This window comes from Schistocerca cancellata, chromosome 3 (genome assembly GCF_023864275.1).
Source record: "Schistocerca cancellata isolate TAMUIC-IGC-003103 chromosome 3, iqSchCanc2.1, whole genome shotgun sequence".
In the NCBI taxonomy this organism is placed as follows: domain Eukaryota; kingdom Metazoa; phylum Arthropoda; class Insecta; order Orthoptera; family Acrididae; genus Schistocerca; species Schistocerca cancellata.
In genome coordinates, this window is record NC_064628.1 from 593,647,700 (window position 1) to 593,671,145 (window position 23,446).

The 23,446-nt window shown below is 40.0% G+C and overlaps 1 protein-coding gene across 3 annotated transcripts in view; it reads right to left on the reverse strand.

The window, feature by feature from the left end:
* LOC126175460 (protein disulfide-isomerase TMX3) overlaps positions 1-23,446 on the reverse strand; it is a 352,285-nt gene that overhangs the window by 182,881 nt on the left and 145,958 nt on the right. For all 3 annotated transcript variants that reach the window (XM_049922268.1, XM_049922267.1, XM_049922266.1), the window contains exon 8: positions 15,446-15,499. In XM_049922268.1, the coding sequence (XP_049778225.1) occupies positions 15,446-15,499 (54 nt within the window). The remainder of the gene's footprint in view (positions 1-15,445; positions 15,500-23,446) is intronic.

A 23,446-nucleotide genomic window follows, 5' to 3' on the forward strand; every position in this document is an offset into this window, starting at 1 on the left:
TATACAGCTGTATATTTGTACAACTTGGGGTGTCTGTTGAAGCAGCTAACTTGAGAAGGAATTATTCCTTTCATTTAGTGATTTTATGGCATTTGGATGTATCAGGTGACTAGCCATACTTAGCTGCAAGTATACAAATGGGTGGGAAGGTGCCAAACTTTTTGTGACTGAGACTGCATACATTACAAAATTTATTTGTGACGCTGCTTGCTGGCATGTTATGCTTTCTATTGCCATGTACTGTTTAATTTTCCTCTGTCGAAAGTACTCTGGAAACACTTTAAAATTAGACAGATGCCCTACTGATCAGTGAACACAAGATGAAGGTGTGTGCTACTCACACTCATTAATATCTTTCAGGAGTAAGCACAGTGTTTCATATTACAACTGTGTTTACTAGAGTCATTACACAATAGGCAATTAGAGCACTGCAAAACAGGTCTCGCGTATCGTTCAATATGCACACCATGTATACACACAAAGTCGGACCATTTTTGTGCTTTGAAGCTTACAAGACATGCTGTCCACGACATTTCCTTAATCTGTCCATTTTCCTGGACTTTCCTCGTATGCTGTTTGACAGAGTATCAGATGACAACCATATTTCTTCTTGTGACAATTCAGTTATTATTATTCTCTGTTTTATCTTAAAGAATGTTGTTAAATATGTTTCAAGAGAATCATGTGCAAAAACAACATATAATTAGAAGCTACTGCTGCATAATTTGATTTTGACACAGTTATGACTAGACTAAGTAATTTGCATAGCACCATTAGAGATCTGTACATCCAGCTTATACAAGTGTATCAGCTCCCTATATTCGTGGATGTAATCTTCCAATGCTTCTTCCTTTATGTACACTTTCGATGAATACAGTGTAAGGGTCAACATTATATTGTTGATTTTCAGAGATGGCTGTAACTATCTCTGTGCTTGCTGTGAAGCTGCCTCAGAACCACCTATCATACATGGAAAGTTTATCAACCTGGTAGAGCAGCTGCAATCCCCCCCTCTCCCCCCCTCCCCAATGCCATTTCACAGATGGATTGGTGACAGGTACCTCTTGATTATCTGCTAGGTTGACTTCACTGATGGTTTCATCAATATGGTCTATGCCAGTGTTTAGGATATGATGAGCACTAAATACAGCATTGGAAACGCCATGTGGCACCACTGACAAACCGTTCCGAGTGGTCAGTGGTACCGCACCTTCACTATACTGGCCACCACCCAACCTGCACTCATGGCAGGACACACACTCGAAAAATGGCTAACACACTGTTGTCGACAGGAAATTGGTTTCCTGTGTATATATATAAAACAAAGATGCTGTAACTTACCAAGCGCTGGTGTGTTGATAGACACAATAAAAAACACACACAGCATCTTTGTTTTATATATCCCATGTGGAATACACACACACACACACACACACACACACACACACACACACGTTGTTACAGAAGTGTATTCTAACTACTCATTAACGAATGTAAGTCCCCTCCACTGACAGAGTACAGAATGTCAATAGGGGATGTGAAGTCATTGCATGGTGATGTGCACAATGGGTCTCCACACTATGTGTCAGTCAATGTTAGGGCTGCAGTTTGCAAAACCTAAAATGTCTGTTGCAACTTATAAATTTAAGATTAGAGTATGAGATGGCTGCTCTACACAAGTTGCACCTTCCTGCTGCAAGCACTCATCCACCAGACCAGCCGTCCTGTGTGGTCAAGCATTATCATCTATACATGTAACAAAGGGCTTCAAGGACCACAAATAAGGAACTCATGCTGTTGCATGATGACAACCCTGCAGACTAAAGTTATATTACTATTAGTAGTATATCTAGCAGCATAAATGCTCCTGATGTCAAGCTGCTCCAAACAAAAACATTGGTGCTGCTTAAACAACCTCCTTCCATTACATTAGCATGGTTTGAACATGTCCCAGGGATGTGTCTCATTAAAAAATGGAAAGAAGCTCTATCCAGGCTAAACTGTGTCTCATCTGTGAACAGGAAACTTCCCTAATGTTCCCGAGTCCTTCATGGTAGGCCAGACATCACACTGACCACATCCACCATAGCTCTTTGTGTGAAGGAAATGCACCTTGCAAGTAACCAAGCATACACAGCAATTTTTCCAAGCTGATGAGAGATGTCTGACCCAGTCTGCCCAGTCTGCCGCACAGGTTGCATCCCTTAAGGCACTTACTCCAATGCAACAATCATGACACTTGTTTCTAGTATGTGGTCAGTCTTGGCACTGCTCCCTTTGACACACTTTTCTCCCCAAGTATGAAATGATGTTATATGCAACAGCATTCTACTTCCCATTCTGAACCAACTTTGGCTGTCCTCTAGTTAGGCAATGATCTGCCATGTTTCGACATACAAATGAATTTGCTGTATCATAATACTTCTGTACAACTACTGTATCCTGCGTGAACATAACATCCACTCTGAACCACTGCATACAAGAGCTCTGCCTACACCAGTGGTTTTTGGCACAGCAAGTGGTCCAATTCTGAACTTCCTTGTATTTTAGATGTTTGCATCTTTGTACAGTTTTAGCTTGTACTGTGTTCCATGAGACACCTTTTTATCTTTAAGATCCATTAACTTATATCAATAAGTTTCCAACAAATGCATGCATGCACATACACAGCTACATATGTATGCCTGTATGTACACTGAAGTGCCAAAGAAACTGGTATAGACATGAATATTCAAATACAGAGATACGTGAACAGACAGAATATGGCACTACAGTCAGCAACGTCTATATAAGACAACACGTGTTGTTAGATCGGTTACTGCTGCTACAATGGCAGGTTGTCAAGATTTAAGCGAGTCTAAACATGGTGTTATAGTTTGGGCACAAGTGATGGGACATAGCATCTCCGAAGTAGTCATGAAATGGGGATTTTTCCCTTATGACCATTTCATGAGTCAGGGTGTCTACGTGGACAAGGAAAATAAATTCCCGGATTATTCCCGGATTTCCCGGTTAAAAACACACTTTCTCCCGGATGACAGTATATTTTCCCCTATCACTCCTTTGAATGGTTATGGTTTTGTACACGGGCGTACAATTTCCCGGCACTTTAGAAAACGAAACTCAGAGAAAAAGACAAGTTTTGGAAATATCTTTGATGTGCAGCAACATGTACGCTGCGTATTTTCGTATTACAAAAACATACATTAGAAAATCCACCAAACACCGCATGTTACTTTCCGAACGATTGAAACCGAGATTTCGATGCGCTTTTGTAAGCCGTTCGCAACTCATGTCACGTGATCTCACCAGCCGATGACAGAGGATATTCAGAGCATAGGACACGTGATGTAGTCAGCCAATAGCAACATCAGTGTTAAGTAGCGCGCCAAACAGGGAAAGTTAATAGTTTAAATTAATATACATAGTGTTGTTACAAGAAAAGCAAAGCTTTCACATAAAATATTGGTCTCAAGCTGCAAGAGAAGCTAAGCTTTCGCATATACTGTTGATCTTTTTTGCGCGCGTTACACTTTAAGAGATATCATACAAATGTGCCTGTAAAATTTTTAATAATGACATAAATGTCTGATCTTCAGGGTTCGAGGGTTCGAAATGCTTCTAAATGGCTCGTCATCAGACATCTGATTTTTAAATGAGAGTCAAACGCTTTGTGATTTAATAAATTCACGGTCCATTCTTGTACGTAGTTCAACTTACGTAAAAGGATATTTACTTTGAAAGTAACGCTTTTCAAACCACCAATCGTAATATTTTCCCGCGACCTGTTACAAATAGGTTCGTTTCAGCAGTTGCCAGAGAGCTCAGGTAACAGGCGACACTGCGCTTGGGTAGGTATCATGACGTAGCAAGCCCGTATGTACGTACGTGTAAAAGATCATCAATGAAAGATGATACTGCAAGAGCATCGGAATTTCGTGAACCATATTAAAATGTGCACATTTAAAGTGCATACTTAAAGGCACGCTCGTATGTCCAGATTCCCAATGAAGTACTGTAGACCCCGACCTGATATTAAGCTTTTAAGTGTGGTTTTCACGATGTAAATTTTCTTGGAGCACCAGTACTGTATTATATCATGTTTGGTTCTTTATTATGGCATAATGCCATACGTGCTAGAAAATGAAAACGTGCACTTGAAATGCAGCGAACAGTTGAAACTACCCAGTACTGTGGAATTAAACATTTCGTTTCAGATACATTGACTGCCTCTGCGGAAAAGATTAGCAAAAGTCAAATTTCTTTAGCAAACAGACAAAAATAACTTCATTGTTCCGCAAGGCGATTAATGCTTGACTGTCAGAAAGGTGGAAATAAAATAAAATCTGAAACTAATGACATATTTCAGCCTTTAGTAATTATGTGAATGTGTTTTAATTCACTTGATAGCTCCCGGCCACGGATATCCGTTTTGTTTTCATTTGACATGAGAGTAAACGAAGGGGAAACAGCAAAAACACTGAACGTAAACACGGGTCACGTGGAGACTACCCACTATAGCTCAGATTGCTCTGCGCATCAGTCCCGGATCTACGACATTTGCGAACCGGGTCAATACTAAAAAAAAAAATCGAATTTTCAAAATATGTTCATCTTCAAGCACACATCTTTCTGAAATGTCTGAAACATAAAACGTATGTATTCGAGGAAATGTAAGACATATTATTTGGTCTTAAGTATGCCCAAGTGCACTTCCATGCCTCTTCATAAAGCATTTTTCTACTGCACGTCCAAACTATATTCAGGAAAGTGGAAATTGAAATATCCTGTGGTGCCTCTCCTGCTCCCAGTCGGCCGGTTTGGCAGCCCGCCTCTCTTAAAAAAAAATCTCGCAATTAATAGCGGATAGGATTATTTGTAATCGAGAGAACAAGAACTCTTCGGAAAATCTGAACTCTTCATTGCCCATTAGTTAATAACTTGCTGTTCTGCGTGTCATAAAATTAAATATAGGATATATAAAACCAGTACTGACAAGAGATAAGCAAGAAATTACACATTTCTTCAAACCTTAGCTCCTAGCATTTTTTTCTTTCTAATCTTTCTACAGCTTTACATGGCGTGTTTTCCTTTCTGTGAAAGAATCTTTTACCTCATCAAAGTTTGTCAAACGTTTTGTTACATGGAAAATCGAAATGTAGTTATCTAATACTGAAAAAGCTGTTAATACAAATAATACCCAAGACTTGTGTGGTTTCTCGATCTGATTACGTCTATTTTGTCACTGTCTGCTAGATAAAACAAAATAGGCCTTTCTAATACACCAGCAATTTTATAACACACCAAATAAACGAGACGGTTTTGGCACAAATGGTCATTTTTATAACACGATAGAATATAATCCAATAAGTATCAATATCAAATGCCTATTAGGCGTACTACAAGCAAAAAGCTTTATGTTAGGAAATAGTTTCACGTTTCATTCATATGCACCAGCTTCTCTAGCATGACATCGAAAACTAGTATTACGAAATTTTTATGTAAGTTTGGAATCGTCTTATTCTTCCATAATTTGTGTGATGTTCTCGTTTCTTCTCCGTCCTCGTTCGAACAAACAATCCTGTCATCACCAATTCTGTAGCTATTGCTGCCACTGTCAAAATTTGTTCGCCGATTAACTTCACTAACCCTGCCAGAATCACTGGTTTAGTTCTCCTGCAATTATTCTCCGGTTAGGCGTTCTTACGTGTTCGTACAACACGTTTTCCGCGTTTCTTCCATAATAGAACTTAAAGCGGCTGGTAGCCGGGGACTGTACTACTGGTCCTTACTAGTGTAGCGATCTGGCCAAACATTTTCTGTCAAAACTTCATTTTCTTGGACACACCGAGAAGATAATACATAATCTTTCTCACCTGTTATTCCTGTCAGTCGTTTATTTCCATTCTGATAGTATGAATCTATGGATTTCGCTAGTAATTATAACAACGCTGATCATTCCCACACCCAATCAGCTACATAATCAGACAGCGATTGCCATTCATCCATTCGGCTTTACTCCACTCAGCTCGTATAGCCCCGTCCCCTTTTGTCTGTGGAAAGTTTATTTCTAGATGCGACGAGGATTCTCCTGACAGACACATCACGTAGACTATGCATGCATTCAAAAGTCAGATTATGATTCATTCAGAAATCAACTTAAAATGTGTTCAAATACCAACAGAGAAGCGTTTCAAAATCATATGACTAATTGATAGGCAAATGTGCGCTGGATGCTAGGTGCTTTGTGAAACAAGTTTTTTTCCCCTCAAGAATATGAATTAGGCGCCCCCTTTTCCCGGAAGTATCTAGCTGCTTGCTGTGACTGCTTGCACAGCCAACAGCCACATTCCTGTTGACAGAAGCGGGAGAATCTACTACTCAAACGTGACTCTACTGCGCATGCGCATGAGCCCGCGCTTAACTGCTAAAACCAATCGAATGTAAACAGTTGCGACTTCACACTCATTGGAGGCAACTTGTTGCTATGAAGCACTGCATAGTCTTCTTAAAGCCTTTGACACATTTTCAGTCGGCAGACGCTTGCATGAGCACTTGTGTCATCGTTGTATATGGCGCATTTCCTTTGCAATTTAAGTTATTTTCGTTTTTTTCTCTCGTTCATGATTTATTGTTGAAGTATTATTCTGCAGTAGCGGGATACAGTAATATCCTTTGTTAGTGTGTCGGTTCTTACTAGTCACAATTACAAAAATTTAACTGAAAACTAAAACAATGAAAAATTCCCGGAATTCCAAAAATATCCCGGGTTTTTCCCGGTTTTCTCCCGGATGAAAAAAATCCCGGGTTTTTCCCGGATCTCCCGGTTGTCCCGTGTCGTAGACACCCTGTGAGTGTGCCATGACTATCAGGAATCTGGTAAAACATCAAATCTCAAATCTCAGACATTGCTGTTGCCGTAAAAAGATACTGCACGAACGGGACCAACGATGACTGAAGAGAATTGCTCAGTGTGACAGAAGTGCAAACCTTTCGCAAATTGATGCAGATTTCAATGCTGGGGCATCAACAAATGTCAGTGTGTAAACCATTCAACAAAACATCATCACTATAGGCTTTCGGAGCCAAAGGCCCACTCGTGTACCCTGATGACTGCACAACACAAAGCTTTACGTCTCGCCTGGGCCTGTCAACACCGACACTGTTCTGTTGATGACTGGAAGCATGTTGCCTTGTCGGACGAGTCTCATTTCAAATTGTATTGAGCAGATGGACATGTACAGGTATGGAGATATCATCCCGAGTCCATGGACCCTGCGTGTCAGCAGGGGACTGTTGAGCTGGTGGAGGCTCTGTAATGGTGTGGAGTGTCTGCAGTTGGAGTGATATGGGACCCCTGGTACATCTAGATATGACTAACAGGTGACATGTACATAAGCATCCTGTCTGATCATCTGCATCCATTCATGTTCATTGTGCATTCCGACGGACTTGGGCAATTCCAGCTGGACAACGCGACACGATATATCCAGAATTGCTACAGAGTGGCTCCAGGAACACTCTTCTGAATTTAAACACTTCCACTGGCCACCAAACTCCACAGACATGAACGTTACTGAACATATGCCATGGAATGTGCTGTTCAGAAGAGATCTCCCTCCGCTTTGTACTCTTATGGATTTACGGACAGTCCTGCAGGATTCATGGTGTCAATTCCATCCAGCACTACTTCAGACATTAGTCAAGTCCATGCCAGTACATATGAATAAGAGTATGGTGTATTTTTTTTAATCTTATTTGGTTTGTACAACTGAGCATTCAAGGGAGATCGTTAACAGTGACACACCCTTGTTTCAGTTTAGAGCACTGTTGAGCTGGCCAACTATGGGGTGGGTGAGTTAACAGTTTTTGCAGTGCAAAGAAGAGTTTCACGAGATTGATGAAACTGTATGGCTGTGTCAATTTTAATCAGTAGCAGTTGATGCTCTGGCCATGTATAAATGATTCAATTATGAATAGTGAAGTTATTGCACAAGCATATTAACAAAGGAATGTCACATGTAGAAGTTGAATTGTCACAAAATATATTTGATAATTTATATGTATATCAGTACTATGTGCAATCGTGCCAAACCCAACCACTGTTAAGCAAAATGTTAATTGGTGAGACAGACTATTCTAATGACAAGTGTAATATTGCTTGTTTCGGAAATGGAACACTGGCAAAGGGAATCCACCATAGGTTGCTGTCACACAGAGTCAAAACTTCACTTGGTAAAAGAAGGTTGAAAATAACGGGAAAACTTATTTTTGTTTTAGGTGCCAACACTCAATAGTTTCTGAGAAAATGAGAAAATTTTGATGCTGTTTCACCAATTGGCATCCACAGCATTAAAGCAAGCGAGTCAGTAGCATAGTGGCCAAGAGGGCAATTTGAATTTTTGCGTTGTATATTCACACCCAATCTTACTTTTTTTCCTTTTATCATCATGGAAGTAAAGGGAGGGCCAGAAGGCAGAGTAGGATTTGACACATATGTATCCTGTTTGCTAACAGTTCTGTTGCTTCTGCTACAGGTGCATATCATAACTGATGCCTTGGAGATTGTGCATGATAAATTAGACCAAGGAAGAATAACTAAAAATAGTGGAATTTTATTTTCAAAACAACAGGTTTATTATTCTATAATGTGACTGGATAGATAAAAAAAATCTACTCACCAAGCAGCAGTAGGAGAATGCATACGAAAAGGGTTAAATTTGTACAAGCTTTCAGAGCCAGTGGCTCCTTCTTCTGGCAGAAGAATTGAAGGGGAAGGAGGAGGGGTACAGCCATGACCTCAGTGTCTGCTTCACCACCTGGATTCTTCCCCCAAATACCAGTTCCTCGGAACTCCACAGGTGGAAACTAGCGCTACAACATGTCTTTGGTTCTCGCCATCCACCTGGCCTTAATTTACATGAATTCCTTCCATATCAGCATTTCTTCCCAGTAACTAGTTATTTCTTCACTCCATTTTACTTTTCTACATCTTTCATTCTCTGACCCGTCTACTTTTCGCAATCCCCCTCCCACCTCTGTTACATACAATGCACTTAGCTTTTCACTCGTGTTAATCTGTGCACTATATTTTAGTAGAAATCTCTGTCTTGCATATTACTCTGTCTTACCTTGTGAAGAACCAGAAACATCAATAAGGAGACGTTCTAGGTAATTAGGGATGCCCTAAAACACTTAAGGAGAATTTTAAAACATGATTTAGCAATGTTTCCATGCAAAATACAGTTAGTGCAGGAACTGAGGCCTGTGCACCACAAACTGCACCGAAATTTTGCAATTTGCACTCCAGAATTACCCAGAGGAACCAATGAATTTATTTGTCAACTTACCATGGCAGACAAAGCTCATTTCCATTCAAATTGCTTCATCAATAAATAGAAGTGTAGGTTCTGGGGTAAAGCAAACCCAAAGATAATTCATCAGTGCCAACCACAGCGTATAATGTGCACAGATTGGTGTGGGGTACCTTGTACAAAGTTATCGGGCCTTCCTTCTTCAAAACTGATAATGGTGGCAGTTTGTCAATTATTGGAGAGATACATTGGGATGTGATTGATAAATTTTGATGCCCTGCAATAGAAAATCATCCTGAAATGTGGTTTCAGCAGCATGGAGCAACCTACCATAGACCAGAGCCACAATGAACCTTCTGAGGCAACTGTTCAGTGAACAGATTATTTCAAGAAATTCCCATGTTAACTAGCTGCCATGATCCCCTGACCTTATGGCCCTGGGGATATCTTAATGAATGTGTGTACGTGAACAAACTGCTTACACTTCAGTGGCTCAAGGGGAATATCCATGCAAAATTCAAGCATTAATCCCTCAGATCTTAATCACTGTAGTGAATAATGCAATTGAAAGAGCACAACTTTGTGAAACTGCAAATGGAGGTCATTTGAAGGAAGTTGTCATACATACACAATCTCCACATGTTAAACACTGACTGAATGGAATATCAATAAAACTGGTTCACAACTAACCAAGCTATTTTCATGTTAAATCCAACTCAGCCTTCTGTCCTACCCTGTAAGTTACACCAATGACAGCAACATTTTTGAGACATCAAGAAATACAATAGAATTATTGAGAAAAAAGAAAGCATTTCAAATCTTATCAAAATTTGATTTTATCATCATATATCTTATATAAACTTGTATGAAAAACATACAAAATCTAGTATTTCGAATTCTGCATGGTGATATCCACTATTTAAAAAAAAACATCTATAGAAACTGAAAGCACCACAACCAATTTGGAAAAGAACACATCGCAGTCACATACTATAGTTTCAAATGCTAAATACCTAGCAATCAGGTGACAATTTAATGGCAAATAAGCATATCAAAGTAGTTTCTCGACAGCTGGATCCTACAGTTGGTAACAGATCTAGGTGTTTATTTTATTAACTGCATTGCTTCTACATGTGATTTACATTTGTTTGCTACGTAAGGAGAATAAGGTACTTCTGCAATTCTTCACCTATCGGTAAAAGTATAAATCACAGGGATGAAAGAACGGTGTACACTTTGACGTAATTACTTTAAACTAACACATCGCTATTCTGATTTTATTGCTGACCAGGCCATCACATAAGGAGCTATAGCTTTGTCCATCCCATGAGCCAAGAATGTACAGAAACAGCTCCTTTTTTACATAAGCTCACAAAACTTTGTCAAAAGTTTGATGAAAAGTATCTTTTGCGAGTTTTCCAGATGTTGTAGCTGTTGCATACCCATTATGATGCCATTCCATTGGATGATTTATGTCTCACAGGCTGGAGGACTAAATTTGCCACTGACTTCTTGGAGACAAACAAAAACTGTTAGTAACAGTTGTTCAGAAAGTGTTAATCCTTATCAAGTGTACAAGATCAAAAGTACAAATAACTATCACACAGGAGGATCCAAGTGACAAGTGGAGGATAGACTCAAGATAAATATAAAATGATTTATTCTTAGGCAATTGATCATTTTACAAAACAATGGTCATATGGTTACAACATGAGTTTTGGGCTGTGGGCAACAGCTGCAGCAGCTTTATTGCAGTCAAAGTTTTGAATTCAGAGTCTCAAACACTAGCTGCAATTCACTCAACAGGAAAACAGAATTCAGGAGCATCATGTCATCAAATATATCAGCACCAAAGACAAGTGTATGCTTGAAAAAATTATTGCAAACAGCAAGATACTTTCAACTTCAAATTTCCACCATAATTTCTGAATTCAACCTGATTTTGTTATAAGTACAGATCAAGCAAAACATATCACATCTCTAGTATGTAAATGTTATTGTTCTTGGCTGAGAAAGCTACAGAAATAATTGATGGCCAATTGAAAAAAGAAATCCACTGTCAGCTCTTTGACACATTTTGTGACCTTACATAAAAATGGAGTCATTACTATAAATTACATACTCGTGGGGTGTGCAACACTATACCTCCTTACAAATGTCTGATTCTCAATGAAACTGGAATATCAACAGGTTCATTAAAAGTAATTCCACCAAAGTGTATGCCATTCTGTCAGGCCTATACCATATAGTGTTACTGACAGGTGAAGAATGCCTTGTTCTCATTGCACAGCAAACAGAAATTAATAAAATATGCCCCTAGGACTATAATCAATTGCAGCTCCAACTGTCAAGTAAATGGTTTGATACATTTAGTCTTCTATGAAATTATTGTCAGACTGCAAGATACTTAACAATGTCAATGAAGTTGCTTTTTCTAATGACTTTCATCTTGCTCATGGTGGTTTGATTTTTAATGCTCTGAATGTTTTTATGATAGATGTTACCGGGCAATACTCTCTCTCTCTCTCTCTCTCTCTCTCTCTCTCTCTCTCTCTCTCTCTCTCTCTCACACACACACACACACACACACACACACACACACACACACAATATTGATATACTGGAATGTGTGTGTTTTTCATTTTCAATTAATGTCAGTTACATAAGGTTATACAAGATTTGTGACGATAAAACATAATTTTAATAACATTTTAAATGTTTATTTCTTTTGTAAATAACTCCATTGCATTCTTGGTGTCACATGTCACACCATACCAATATCACTGATGTCACATTCTGCCATGCCAATAAAAGAAAAAAATAATTAAATAAGAATGGATTTGAACATTGAGCACAAAGGCTACAAGCTTGCTTGGTATAACAGTACACATACGTAGTGACCCAGCAGCACCAAAACTTTGTTATTTTCTCAGAAACTATTGAGTGTTGACACTTAAGACAAATGACGTTCCCTTTTATTTTTGCCCTTCTGCCAACAAGAGAAATTTTGACTGTGTCAAAAATGACCTATTGTGGGTCCCCTTTGAAAGTAAAGCAGTGGCTTGTTTGGGAATGAATGTGAAAAACTGTGAATAGGGATGTAAATAAGAGTAGAACTTTTTTGGGGTGTATGAACTTCACTAACAATATGAGCAGTGTATTTAGACTTTTATGTTCTCTCATTTAAAGGATCCTCACCATTTAAGCAAAAACTGACATACTTTATTGTAGACATATTCTTGAAATAAATTAGGACTACAGTGCACTTATTTCAGTAAATGCACATGTGAGCTGATTGAAAGCTACTCCCTCCTCCCTTAGTTAACGTGACTGATGCCTTTCCTAAATGATTACCCATAGTAATAAGAAATAAAAGGAGACGAGGAAGACACACAACAGTGTATAAACACATAACATGACATAAAAATTAATTTTTGGGTTCAGTGCCTCAATCTGTAGAAACAGAATGTTTGTAGGATAGCTCTGTCTGTCTGTCCATCCGTCCATCTGAATATTTAGAGCCCTTTTTCTCAGGAACAGGTAGACACAAAGTTCAAGTTTATGTCACATACTAAGGTCTATGGTCTCTTGCCGACGTAAAAAATTTGAGCTTCTAAGTCAATGCAATCCAAAGATTCGGACACCTGGGTCACGTATTTTTATACTTGCAAACTCCCTCACCAAAACCTATACGAAACATCCTGTAGACGTAGAATCATGAAATTTGATAAGAAGCAAAGTTTCATAGTACAAGTAAAGAACAAAAATGTGAAAATTGTTAAATTGTAAAAAAATATTTTTTGCCATTAGAAAGTAAATTGTGTTCATCATCCATTAAAAGCATGATAGTGGAACATTACAGCAAGCAAACATAAAATGTAATTTGTATTCATGTAAATAATATTTCATTAAATCTTCTATATGAACTTAAGTCCCTTGCTTGCTGCTTCCTGTATATCCAGGTTAGTCTGAGGAGCTAAAGATTTTGATACAGTCTTTGAATTCTCATGTTTTTGAATGCCAGTGTCTGTATCAAATAGAGGCAAAAATTGTTGAGGGTCTAGACACACACACACACACACACACACACACACACACACACACACACACACACACACTCACTGTCTCTCTCTCTCTCTAAATTTAACTGACCACAAACCACAATTTGGGGCACTCAACTTTAAACTCAAGCTATAAAACTGTGACCTATAACTGGGCAGTGATAACATGAGTAATAGAATCAATGTTTGATATGTCTCACTAAAGTACTCCACACTATTCACGTAGACATACATAAGCAACACAAAGCAGAAGCAAAGAAATATTTTTCTATTAAGCTGGTATGAAACAAATTCTGAAACAAGCAACTGGGTGTGAAAATGTTACTTGCAGAATATTTCAGTGACACAGCTCATCATCATCATAATACTCTGCTGAAGAGATTGAGATGTACTTATACAAAGTGTAAACAATGACTGTTTACAACAAATCACAGTGGTTTTGGCTTCGTCAAAATATCTGCCAACTGGTTGTGTCCATCAATGTGTTCCAAGAAAATCTCACCGTTCCGATATCTTTCACGGACATAGAAATGTCGGACCTCTATATGTTTAGAACGTCGATGATATTCTGGATTTTTTGCCAACTTCAATGCACTAGCATTGTCAATGTAAAGAACTGGAGGCTGCCCCGACATTTCCACTAATTCTGATAGCAGACGACGTAACCAAACTAACTCTTTTGCTCCTTCACTAGCTGCAATTATTTCCGCCTCGGTTGTGGATGTGGCCACTACTTTCTGCAACTGACTTGTCCATGACACTGCACCACCTGAGTACTTTGCAAGAATTCCAGTTGTTGAGCGCCTTGTCCGGTTATCACCTGCGAAATCTGCATCAGCGTAAATTTTTAACTCTTCTTTTTTATTATATACAATTCCAAAATTTAAGGTCCCTTTCAAATACCGGAAAATGCGCTTTACTCTATTCCAGTCTTCAGTGGTTGGTTTCTCCATAGCTCGAGCAGCTTTACTGACTGCAAAAGTGATGTCTGGACGAGTTACTTTTGAAAGGTACATGAGACAACCAATTGCTTCATGGTAGGGTACAGATGACGAAACTTCTTCGTTTTGATTATTGTCCTCACGTCCAATAGGAGTTGAGATTGTACTGCATTCTGCCATTCGAAATCTTTGCAGAATTTCTTCTGTGTATTTCTCTTGACTTATCATTATTGCTCCATCTTCATATTGCTTTATTTTTATGCCAAGAAAATTGTCAAGACTGCCAGTTGTTATTTCGAATTCATGTTGTAAAACATCCATAAAAACAGCAATTTCTTTTTTGTTACTGCCGACAATCAGGCCATCATCAACGTAGATTACCACATAAAGGCTATTGCCATTTGGCCCAGTCGTCAGGTCCTTCAAGCTTATCAATGCTGACCTTATAATCGCCGCTAACAGTCATGTTTCTTTACAGACATACGCTCATTTCAAATATTGTTTTAATTAAACTGTGTTGTTTGCCTTTACACGTGTACTGGGCCCATAACCTGATGAAAAATATTATTTAAAGGCAAGAAAACATTTTATTAGCTTTGTAATTACACCCTGGATACGGAAAAAAACACATTTACTGTAAGAAAAACACAGAAGTTACACACAAGCCAAGAATAAAGATATTGACAGCAGAGTCATGGAGCAGCACATAAATATAGACGTCAAGGAATTTTTTCTTTTCTTTTAACAGAGTGCTAGTCCTACACGTTCTGCCTCTAATGATGAATGATAAATAAATGGTCTCTTCCGTGTTAAATCAGTATACAAGAGAACACTTCTAAAAGACTTACAGCAGACTGAATATAAAATGCTGAGGAGTTCCTGGCCATAGTACTTCAGCATTTTGTACCTTTTCATATTACAGTAGCACTTGACAGCAATGAGGTACAATACAAAATAATGTATCAGTAACACATTCACACCTGGGAGCATACCTGAGAATTGATTTCACACCTCACAGAAAATGGTAAGAGATTTTGTAATTTTTTCTGATAATAATAAATTCAAAACATCATTTTTATTACACATGAAAATACCATCTCCTGCCTCACTAAAAAGAAAATGTACTTACTTGTGAAATTTGTCTCTGTTCTTCCTTATTACGGATTCCACCATGTCTCTGAACCTGTAATAATGTATAAATTTATTAGCATACTAAATACTGGTAGTATATGAGTAGATTTCATCCCTTATAGGGATGTCCACAGTTAGGTGGGGGAAGGAGGGAGATTAAGAAGCAGCCACTACAGCATGAAGTATTCAGTAAACAGTAAAAACTAGGACAAACTGCTATTTTATGTATTTATGATACTCAATGCTTATACACAGAGATTTAAGAATTGAAATTTCCTTCTTATAAGACTGAATGTAAAAAAATAAATAAATAAATAAATATATGTCTAAAAACAAAGATGATGTGACTTACCAAATGAAAGTGCTGGCAGGTCGACAGACACACAAACGACCACAAACACACACACAAAATTCAAGCTTTCGCAACAAACTGTTGCCTCATCAGGAAAGAGGGAAGGAGAGGGAAAGACGAAAGGATGTGGGTTTTAAGGGAGAGGGTAAGGAGTCATTCCAGTCCCGGGAGCGGAAAGACTTACCTTAGGGGGAAAAAAGGACGGGTACACACTCGCGCACACACACACATATCCATCCACACATATACAGACACAAGCAGACATATTTAAAGACAAAGAGTTTGGGCAGAGATGTCAGTCGAGGCAGAAGTGCAGAGGCAAAGATGTTGTTGAATGACAGGTGAGGTATGAGTGGCGGCAACTTGAAATTAGCGGAGATTGAGGCCTGGTGGATAACAGGAAGAGAAGATATATTGAAGAGCAAGTTCCCATCTCCGGAGTTCGTATAGGTTGGTGTTAGTAGGAAGTATCCAGATAACCCGGATGGTGTAACACTGCGCCAAGATGTGCTGGTCGTGCACCAAGGCATGTTTAGCCACAGGGTGATCCTCATTCATAAATCACGTGGGTGCTTTCACACGTGGCTCTGCCTTTGATCGTGTACACCTTCCGGGTTACAGGACTGGAATAGGTGGTGGTGGGAGGGTGCATGGGACAGGTTTTACACCGGGGGCGGTTACAGGGGTAGGAGCCAGAGGGTAGGGAAGGTGGTTTGGGGATTTCATGGGGATGAACTAAGAGGTTACGAAGGTTAGGTGGACGGCGGAAAGACACTCTTGGTGGTGTGGGGAGGATTTCATGAAGGATGGATCTCATTTCAGGGCAGGATTTGAGGAAGTTGTATCCCTGCTGGAGAGTCACATTCAGAATCTGATCCAGTCCCGGAAAGTATCCTGTCACAAGTGGGGCACTTTTGGGGTTCTTCTGTGGAAGGTTCCGGGTTTGAGGAGATGAGGAAGTGGCTCTGGTTATTTGCTTCTGTACCAGGTCGGGAGGGTAGTTACGGGATGCAAAAGCTGTTTTCAGGTTGTTGGTGTAATGATTCAAGGATTCCGGACTGGAGCAGATTCGTTTGCCACGAAGACCTAGGCTGTAGGGAAGGGACCGTTTGATGTGGAATGGGTGGCAGCTGTCATAATGGAGGTACTGTTGCTTGTTGGTGGGTTTGATGTGGACGGACGTGTGAAGCTGGCCATTGGACAGGTGGAGGTCAACGTCAAGGAAAGTGGCATTGGATTTAGAGTAGGACCAGGTGAATCTGATGGAACCAAAGGAGTTGAGGTTGGAGAGGAAATTCTGGAGTTCTTCTTCACTGTGAGTCCAGATCATGAAAATGTCATCAATAAATCTGTACCAAACTTTGGGTTGGCAGGCCTGGGTAACCAAGAAGGCTTCCTCTAAGCGACCCATGAATAGGTTGGCGTACGAGGGGGCCATCCTGGTACCCATGGCTGTTCCCTTTAATTGTTGGTATGTCTGGCCTTCAAAAGTGAAGAAGTTGTGGGTCAGGATGAAGCTGGCTAAGGTAATGAGGAAAGAGGTTTTAGGTAGGGCGGCAGGTGATCGGCGTGAAAGGAAGTGCTCCATCGCAGCGAGGCCCTGGACATGCGGAATATTTGTGTATAAGGAAGTGGCATCAATGGTTACAAGGATGGTTTCCGGGGGTAAGAGACTGGGTAGGGATTCCAGGCGTTCGAGAAAGTGGTTGGTGTCTTTGATGAAGGATGGGAGACTGCATGTAATGGGTTGAAGGTGTTGATCTACGTAGGCAGAGATGCGTTCTGTGGGGGCTTGGTAACCAGCTACAATGAGACGGCCGGGATGATTGGGTTTGTGAATTTTGGGGAGAAGGTAGAAGGTAGGGGTGCGGGGTGTTGGTGGGGTCAGGAGGTTGATGGAGTCCGGTGAAAGGTTTTGTAGGGGGCCTAAGGTTCTGAGGATTCCTTGAAGCTCCGCCTGGACATCAGGAATGGGATTACCATGGCAAACTTTGTAAGTAGTGTTGTCTGAAAGCTGACACAGTCCCTCAGCCACGTACTCCCGACGATCAAGTACCACAGTCGTGGAACCCTTGTCCGCCGGAAGAATGACGATGGATTGGTCAGCCTTCAGATCACGGATAGCCTGGGCTTCAGCAGTGGTGATGTTGGGAGTAGGATTAAGGTTTTTTAAGAAGGATTGAGAGGCAAGGCTGGAAGTCAGAAATTCCTGGAAGGTTAGGAGAGGGTGATTTTGAGGAAGAGGAGGTGGGTCCCGCTGTGACGGAGGATGGAACTGTTCCAGGCATGGTTCAATTTGGATAGTATCTTGGGGAGTTGGATCATTAGGAGTAGGATTAGGATCATTTTTCTTCGTGGCAAAGTGATATTTCCAGCAGGGAGTACGGGTGTAGGACAGTAAATCTTTGACAAGGGCTGTTTGGTTAAATCTGGGAGTGGGGCTGAAGGTGAGGCCTTTGGATAGGACAGAGGTTTCGGATCGGGAGAGAGGTTTGGAGGAGAGGTTAACTACTGAATTGGGGTGTTGTGGTTCCAGATTGTGTTGATTGGAATTTTGAGGTTTTGGAGGGAGTGGAGCTAATCTCTATCTGCCGCCGCTCATACCTCACCTGTCTTTCAACATCATCTTTGCCTCTGTACTTCCGTTCCGACTGACATCTCTGCCCAAACTCTTTGCCTTTACAAATGTCTGCTTGTGTCTGTGTATATGCGGATGGATATGTGTGTGTGTGCGAGTGTATACCTGTCCTTTTTTCCCCCTAAGGTAAGTCTTTCCGCTCCCGGGATTGGAATGACTCCTTACCCTCTCCCTTAAAACCCATATCCTTTTGTCTTTCCTTCTCCTTCCCTCTTTCCTGACGAGGCAACCGTTGGTTGCGAAAGCTAGATTTTTGTGTGTATGTTTGTGTGTCTATCGACCTGCCAGCGCTTTTGTTTGGTATATATATATATATATATATATATATATTTCAAGGTTTGTTATTTTCAATCATCATTAACACACACACACACACACACACACACACACACACACACACACACACACACACACACAAACACACAGACTAGGTTTACTATCCCATTAGGCATAGGTAGTGAAACGTTCAGGATCACTTGGCACTTGGTGGCACAGATAGAAGAGGAACAAATGGCAGTTTTGAGTGGTCGGTAATGACTACCATGTAGCAAATGGTTGACTACAAACAGGGTCCAAAACACAGCAAGATCATCTTAAACATACAAAATCCAGATTGAATGCCAAAAGAGATAAAACCATAAACAAGCAACAGTTGAGCACTCTGTCAAATAGCATGGCCTGAAAACTGAGTAGAAACTGCCAACTGGCAGGACATGGACATATGTGCACTTTCAAAGCACAGAACACTAGATCAAACATCCACAGCACTCTACACTTCCACAGTCTGTGGAGCCACAAGGAACAGGGGCTACTTGCCAGCCTCACTATCTGTGACACCATATCAATACTGAGTCTCAGCAAGGAATCTGAACCGTTGTAAGCTACAAGTCTATGTTCTGCTGAGAATAATATCCTTAGAAATACAGCACTTTCCCAAGTCTGATCAGGCACATTTCACTGTTGTCTTTCAGGCACTGTCTTTGAAGTTTTTCAGTATCCACGGTAATTTATGAAAATGTAGGAACACTCAGACTTTCACATAATTATGCAAATTGTCATTTGCCTCACTAGTATGAGGTGATTTATTAACCAGGTAGACTACCAATCACTTAAACAATATCTATAAAAACCTCAGTGTTGGTCGAGTTCTTGGTTTCATAACTATTCTATTGCCACATAGAACCTGGATTCCAATACAGTTATGAGAGCAGGGTCATGAACAAGATCAAACACTTCAGACTGAAAGTACATTTATTAAGCACAACTTCAAGTATAGTTTGCCTCAGCGCTCCTGTTTACATAAACACAAAATTTCAAATAGATTACAATATTACATAAAATAGTAATCTCCAGAAAAATCCAGGAATCAAACCTATCACCTGCAATTAGCTATAGCCACTGCATCATGGTGTGCAATGCATATCAGGCAGCACTAATATATGCAGTGTCTGCAAATACACAGCTCATAGGAAGTCTTCCACATTACCCTGTTACCCCCTCTGCTGGGGGGGGGGGGGGGGGGGGGAACAAAAAAAAAAAAACACACACACAAAGAAGAAAATACAATACGTAATGTTCGTGAAGAACTAAAATGAGAAAACATGTTTTTCCCTTTCAGTGCAGTGAATTTATGCCTGAAATGTAAAACCTACACAAATGAATACTTTTCCTACATTTATTTACAAGATTCAACATTACTACTTTTTACTTTCAGTAATTAGTAGGTAATTAGTTCCTATCTTTTCTCACAGAAAATGCTACAATTCAAAACATCAGAATCAAAGTTATTAACTGATTATCACATATAAGGAATATTTGATAAGCCACATGTCACAAAACTTTCTCCATTTACATCACCAACTTATGCACAATTCTTTTACCTAACATACTTGGTTGCTGATGGAAAGCTCTTCCCTCATCATTTAATGCATTCTCCAGCCATAAGTTAGTTCACATTACACAGTGGGTCCCCTTGTAGCTGGCTAAGTAAGCCAAATCCATTGTCTGAAGGAGGCAACTGATACTATCATCAATAGCATCATGTCTAGTACAGCATTGTCATTGTCATGCATTTAATTTCTTCATATTTAAAGGAAGTTTAATTTTGTAGCCTGTGTGCCTTTTTCCTAAAGGTCATACAGTGAAATATAACAATCTGTGTTCATCATAGTATGAATACTTTCACATATTTTTATTTAAATTTTGAAAGTACATAATTTCACTTTTTAACAATATAACAATTTTTGACTATTTCTACTAATCTTACAAAAATGTATGGAAATCCTTTGATACAATATTACAACTTTTTTACTTTTTGGTAGTTTCATGAGATAAAGCAAAATGCAGTCTTGAAATTGATGTAGATCAAAACTGACGAATTAGAAACATGAAAGATGATGTGGAGTTCAATTGTGACAGACTTTACTACTGCACTGCATATTGCAGTATTCAATACCACAAACAAACAAACAAACACCATCTTAACAGGCCTTGAAGGCTCAACGGTACCGACCATCCGCTGTTTCATCCTCAGTGCTTAGGTGCCACTGGATGTGGAAATGGAGGAGAATGTGGTCCGTGCAGTGCTCTCCAGGTCACTGACAATTTTTGTGACCAGTGACACTACTCCTCAATTGGCCTCACAATGGCTGAGTGCACACTGCTTGCCATCAGCACTCAGCAGACCCAGACAGTGACTCATCCAAGTGCTAGCCATACCCAACAACGCTTGACTTCAGCGAGCTGATGGGAACTGGTGTTACCACTGTGGCAAGGCAGTTGGCTCAGTACCATATCTATGCTTATTGTCAAAAGTACAATCACATGTGGTAGCAAGTGAAATTCCTGAATTGAGGATTTTTTGATGGCAAGAATGTAGGAAGTGATCTCGGAAAAAGAGACACTCACAGAGTAGAAATAACTTCAAGTGTGTGCCCTAGGGAAGTGTGTTGGGATCCTTGTTTTCATGTTGTATAACAATGAATCTTGCAGATAATATAGTAGTAATCTCAGATTTCTTGCAGGTGATCCAGTTATCTGTGATGAGGTACAGACTGAAAGAAATGGACAAATAGTCACATCTCGATAAGATTTCAGAGTAGTGCGGAAAATGGAAACTTGAAGCAATTGTTCAAAAATGCAAAATCTTCCACTTCATGAAACAAGAAAACATAGATAGTCTAGTCACATTAATGTGACCATCTGTCAAAAGTCTGAATAACCACCTTTTGTAGTGCGGACATGCAGAAAGAGAGTCAATGAAGTTATGGAAGGTACCAACAGGGATGCAGAATCAGGGCAACTCCAGTGCTGTGGCCAGCTGTACTAGGTTTTTCAGCTGAAGATCCATGGCACAAACAGCCCGATCCAGGTGGTCCCACATATTCTTGACTGGGTTTAAATCTGGTGAGTTTGGTGGCCAAGGGAGTATGGTTAACTCATACTGGTACTCTTCAAACCATGCACATACACTGCGAACTGTGTGACATGTTGCATTGTCCTGCTGATAGATGCCATTGCGCTGAACTAAAGAAACTGTACGCAGGGGTGGGGTGGACACGGTCTCCAAGGATAGGTGCATACTTGTGATGATCCACTGGGCCTTCCAGAATGACAAGATCACCCACGGAATGTCACAAAAACATTTCCCAGACCATAACGCTCTCTCCTCTAGCCTGGAGCTTCCAAAGATTGTTGCAGGCTGCTTGCTTTCACATGTTTCATGTCATACACACTAATGGCCTTATATGCTATGAAGCATAAAACATGATTCATCTGAAAAGGCTATCTGTTACCACTCAGTGGATGCCTAGTTGCGATATTGGCCTGCTGTGGAGGCCCATAAGTAGCAATATTTGCTGAATGGTCGCTGAGGAGACATTGTTGGTAGCCCCATGTTTCATCTGGGCAGTCAGTTGCTGAACAGTTGCACATCTATTCACCCATACACCACTCCGCAGCTGTTGTTCACCCGTCATCTATGGCCTATGGTGCAGCACAGTTGGCTCAGTATTGAATTTGGATACTGCCCCAAGCGGTATACTTTAACCACAGTGGCACACTAATAGTTTACAAGCTTAGCCATTTCTTAAATGCTTTCACCACTAGCCCAGAAGCCAATGATCATACCCTTTTGGACATCAGGTAAGTCACTCCATTTCGCATTTTGATTACCACTTCGCTATTTTTCCGCATCCTCACAACGCACTTTATAATATATACTCTCCACTGCTGCCACCAGTATCCTATAACTGTAATATCACTGACTCACAGCTGGAATCTGTGAACTCATTTAAGTACCTGGATGTAACACTTTGTAGGGATATGAAATGGAATGATCACATAGGCTAAGTCATAGGTAAAGCAGGTGACAGACTTCAGTTTATTGATTGAATGCTAGGGAAATGCATTCAGTCTAAAAGGGCAATTGCTTACGAATCACTTGTGTGACCAATCCTAGACTATTACTGAAGTGTGTGAGACTTGTGCCAAATAGGACTAACAGGTGATGTTGAACATATGCAGAGATGTTGAAGAAAGTAAAAGGGCAGATTCTTGAAGATGGAAGTAAACAATCAGGAAAGCCTACTTACAAATTTTCAATGACTGGCTTTATGTTATGAATCAAGGAATATACTGAAACCTCCTATGTTTTGCTCCCACTGAGATTGTACGGACAAGATTTGATTAATTTCATTGCATACAGAGGCATTTGAGGAGTCATTGTTTCCACACTCCATATGCGAATGTAATGGGGAAAAAACAGACCTAATAACTGGTGCAAACAGACATACTACCATGCACTTCACTTCACAGTGGTTTGCAAACTATAATGTAAATTTAGATGTAGATGCAGATGTATAGTGAAGGAATAAAAAGTTGTTTGTGAAATTAGCAACACCTCTAAAGAGCATGAATTTTGGTGTGAACTTTGTAGGCACGATGCATGACAGTAAAATTTCCAGGTGATTGCATTGCACTAATGATGTCAGGAAAAGCAGCAAAATTGA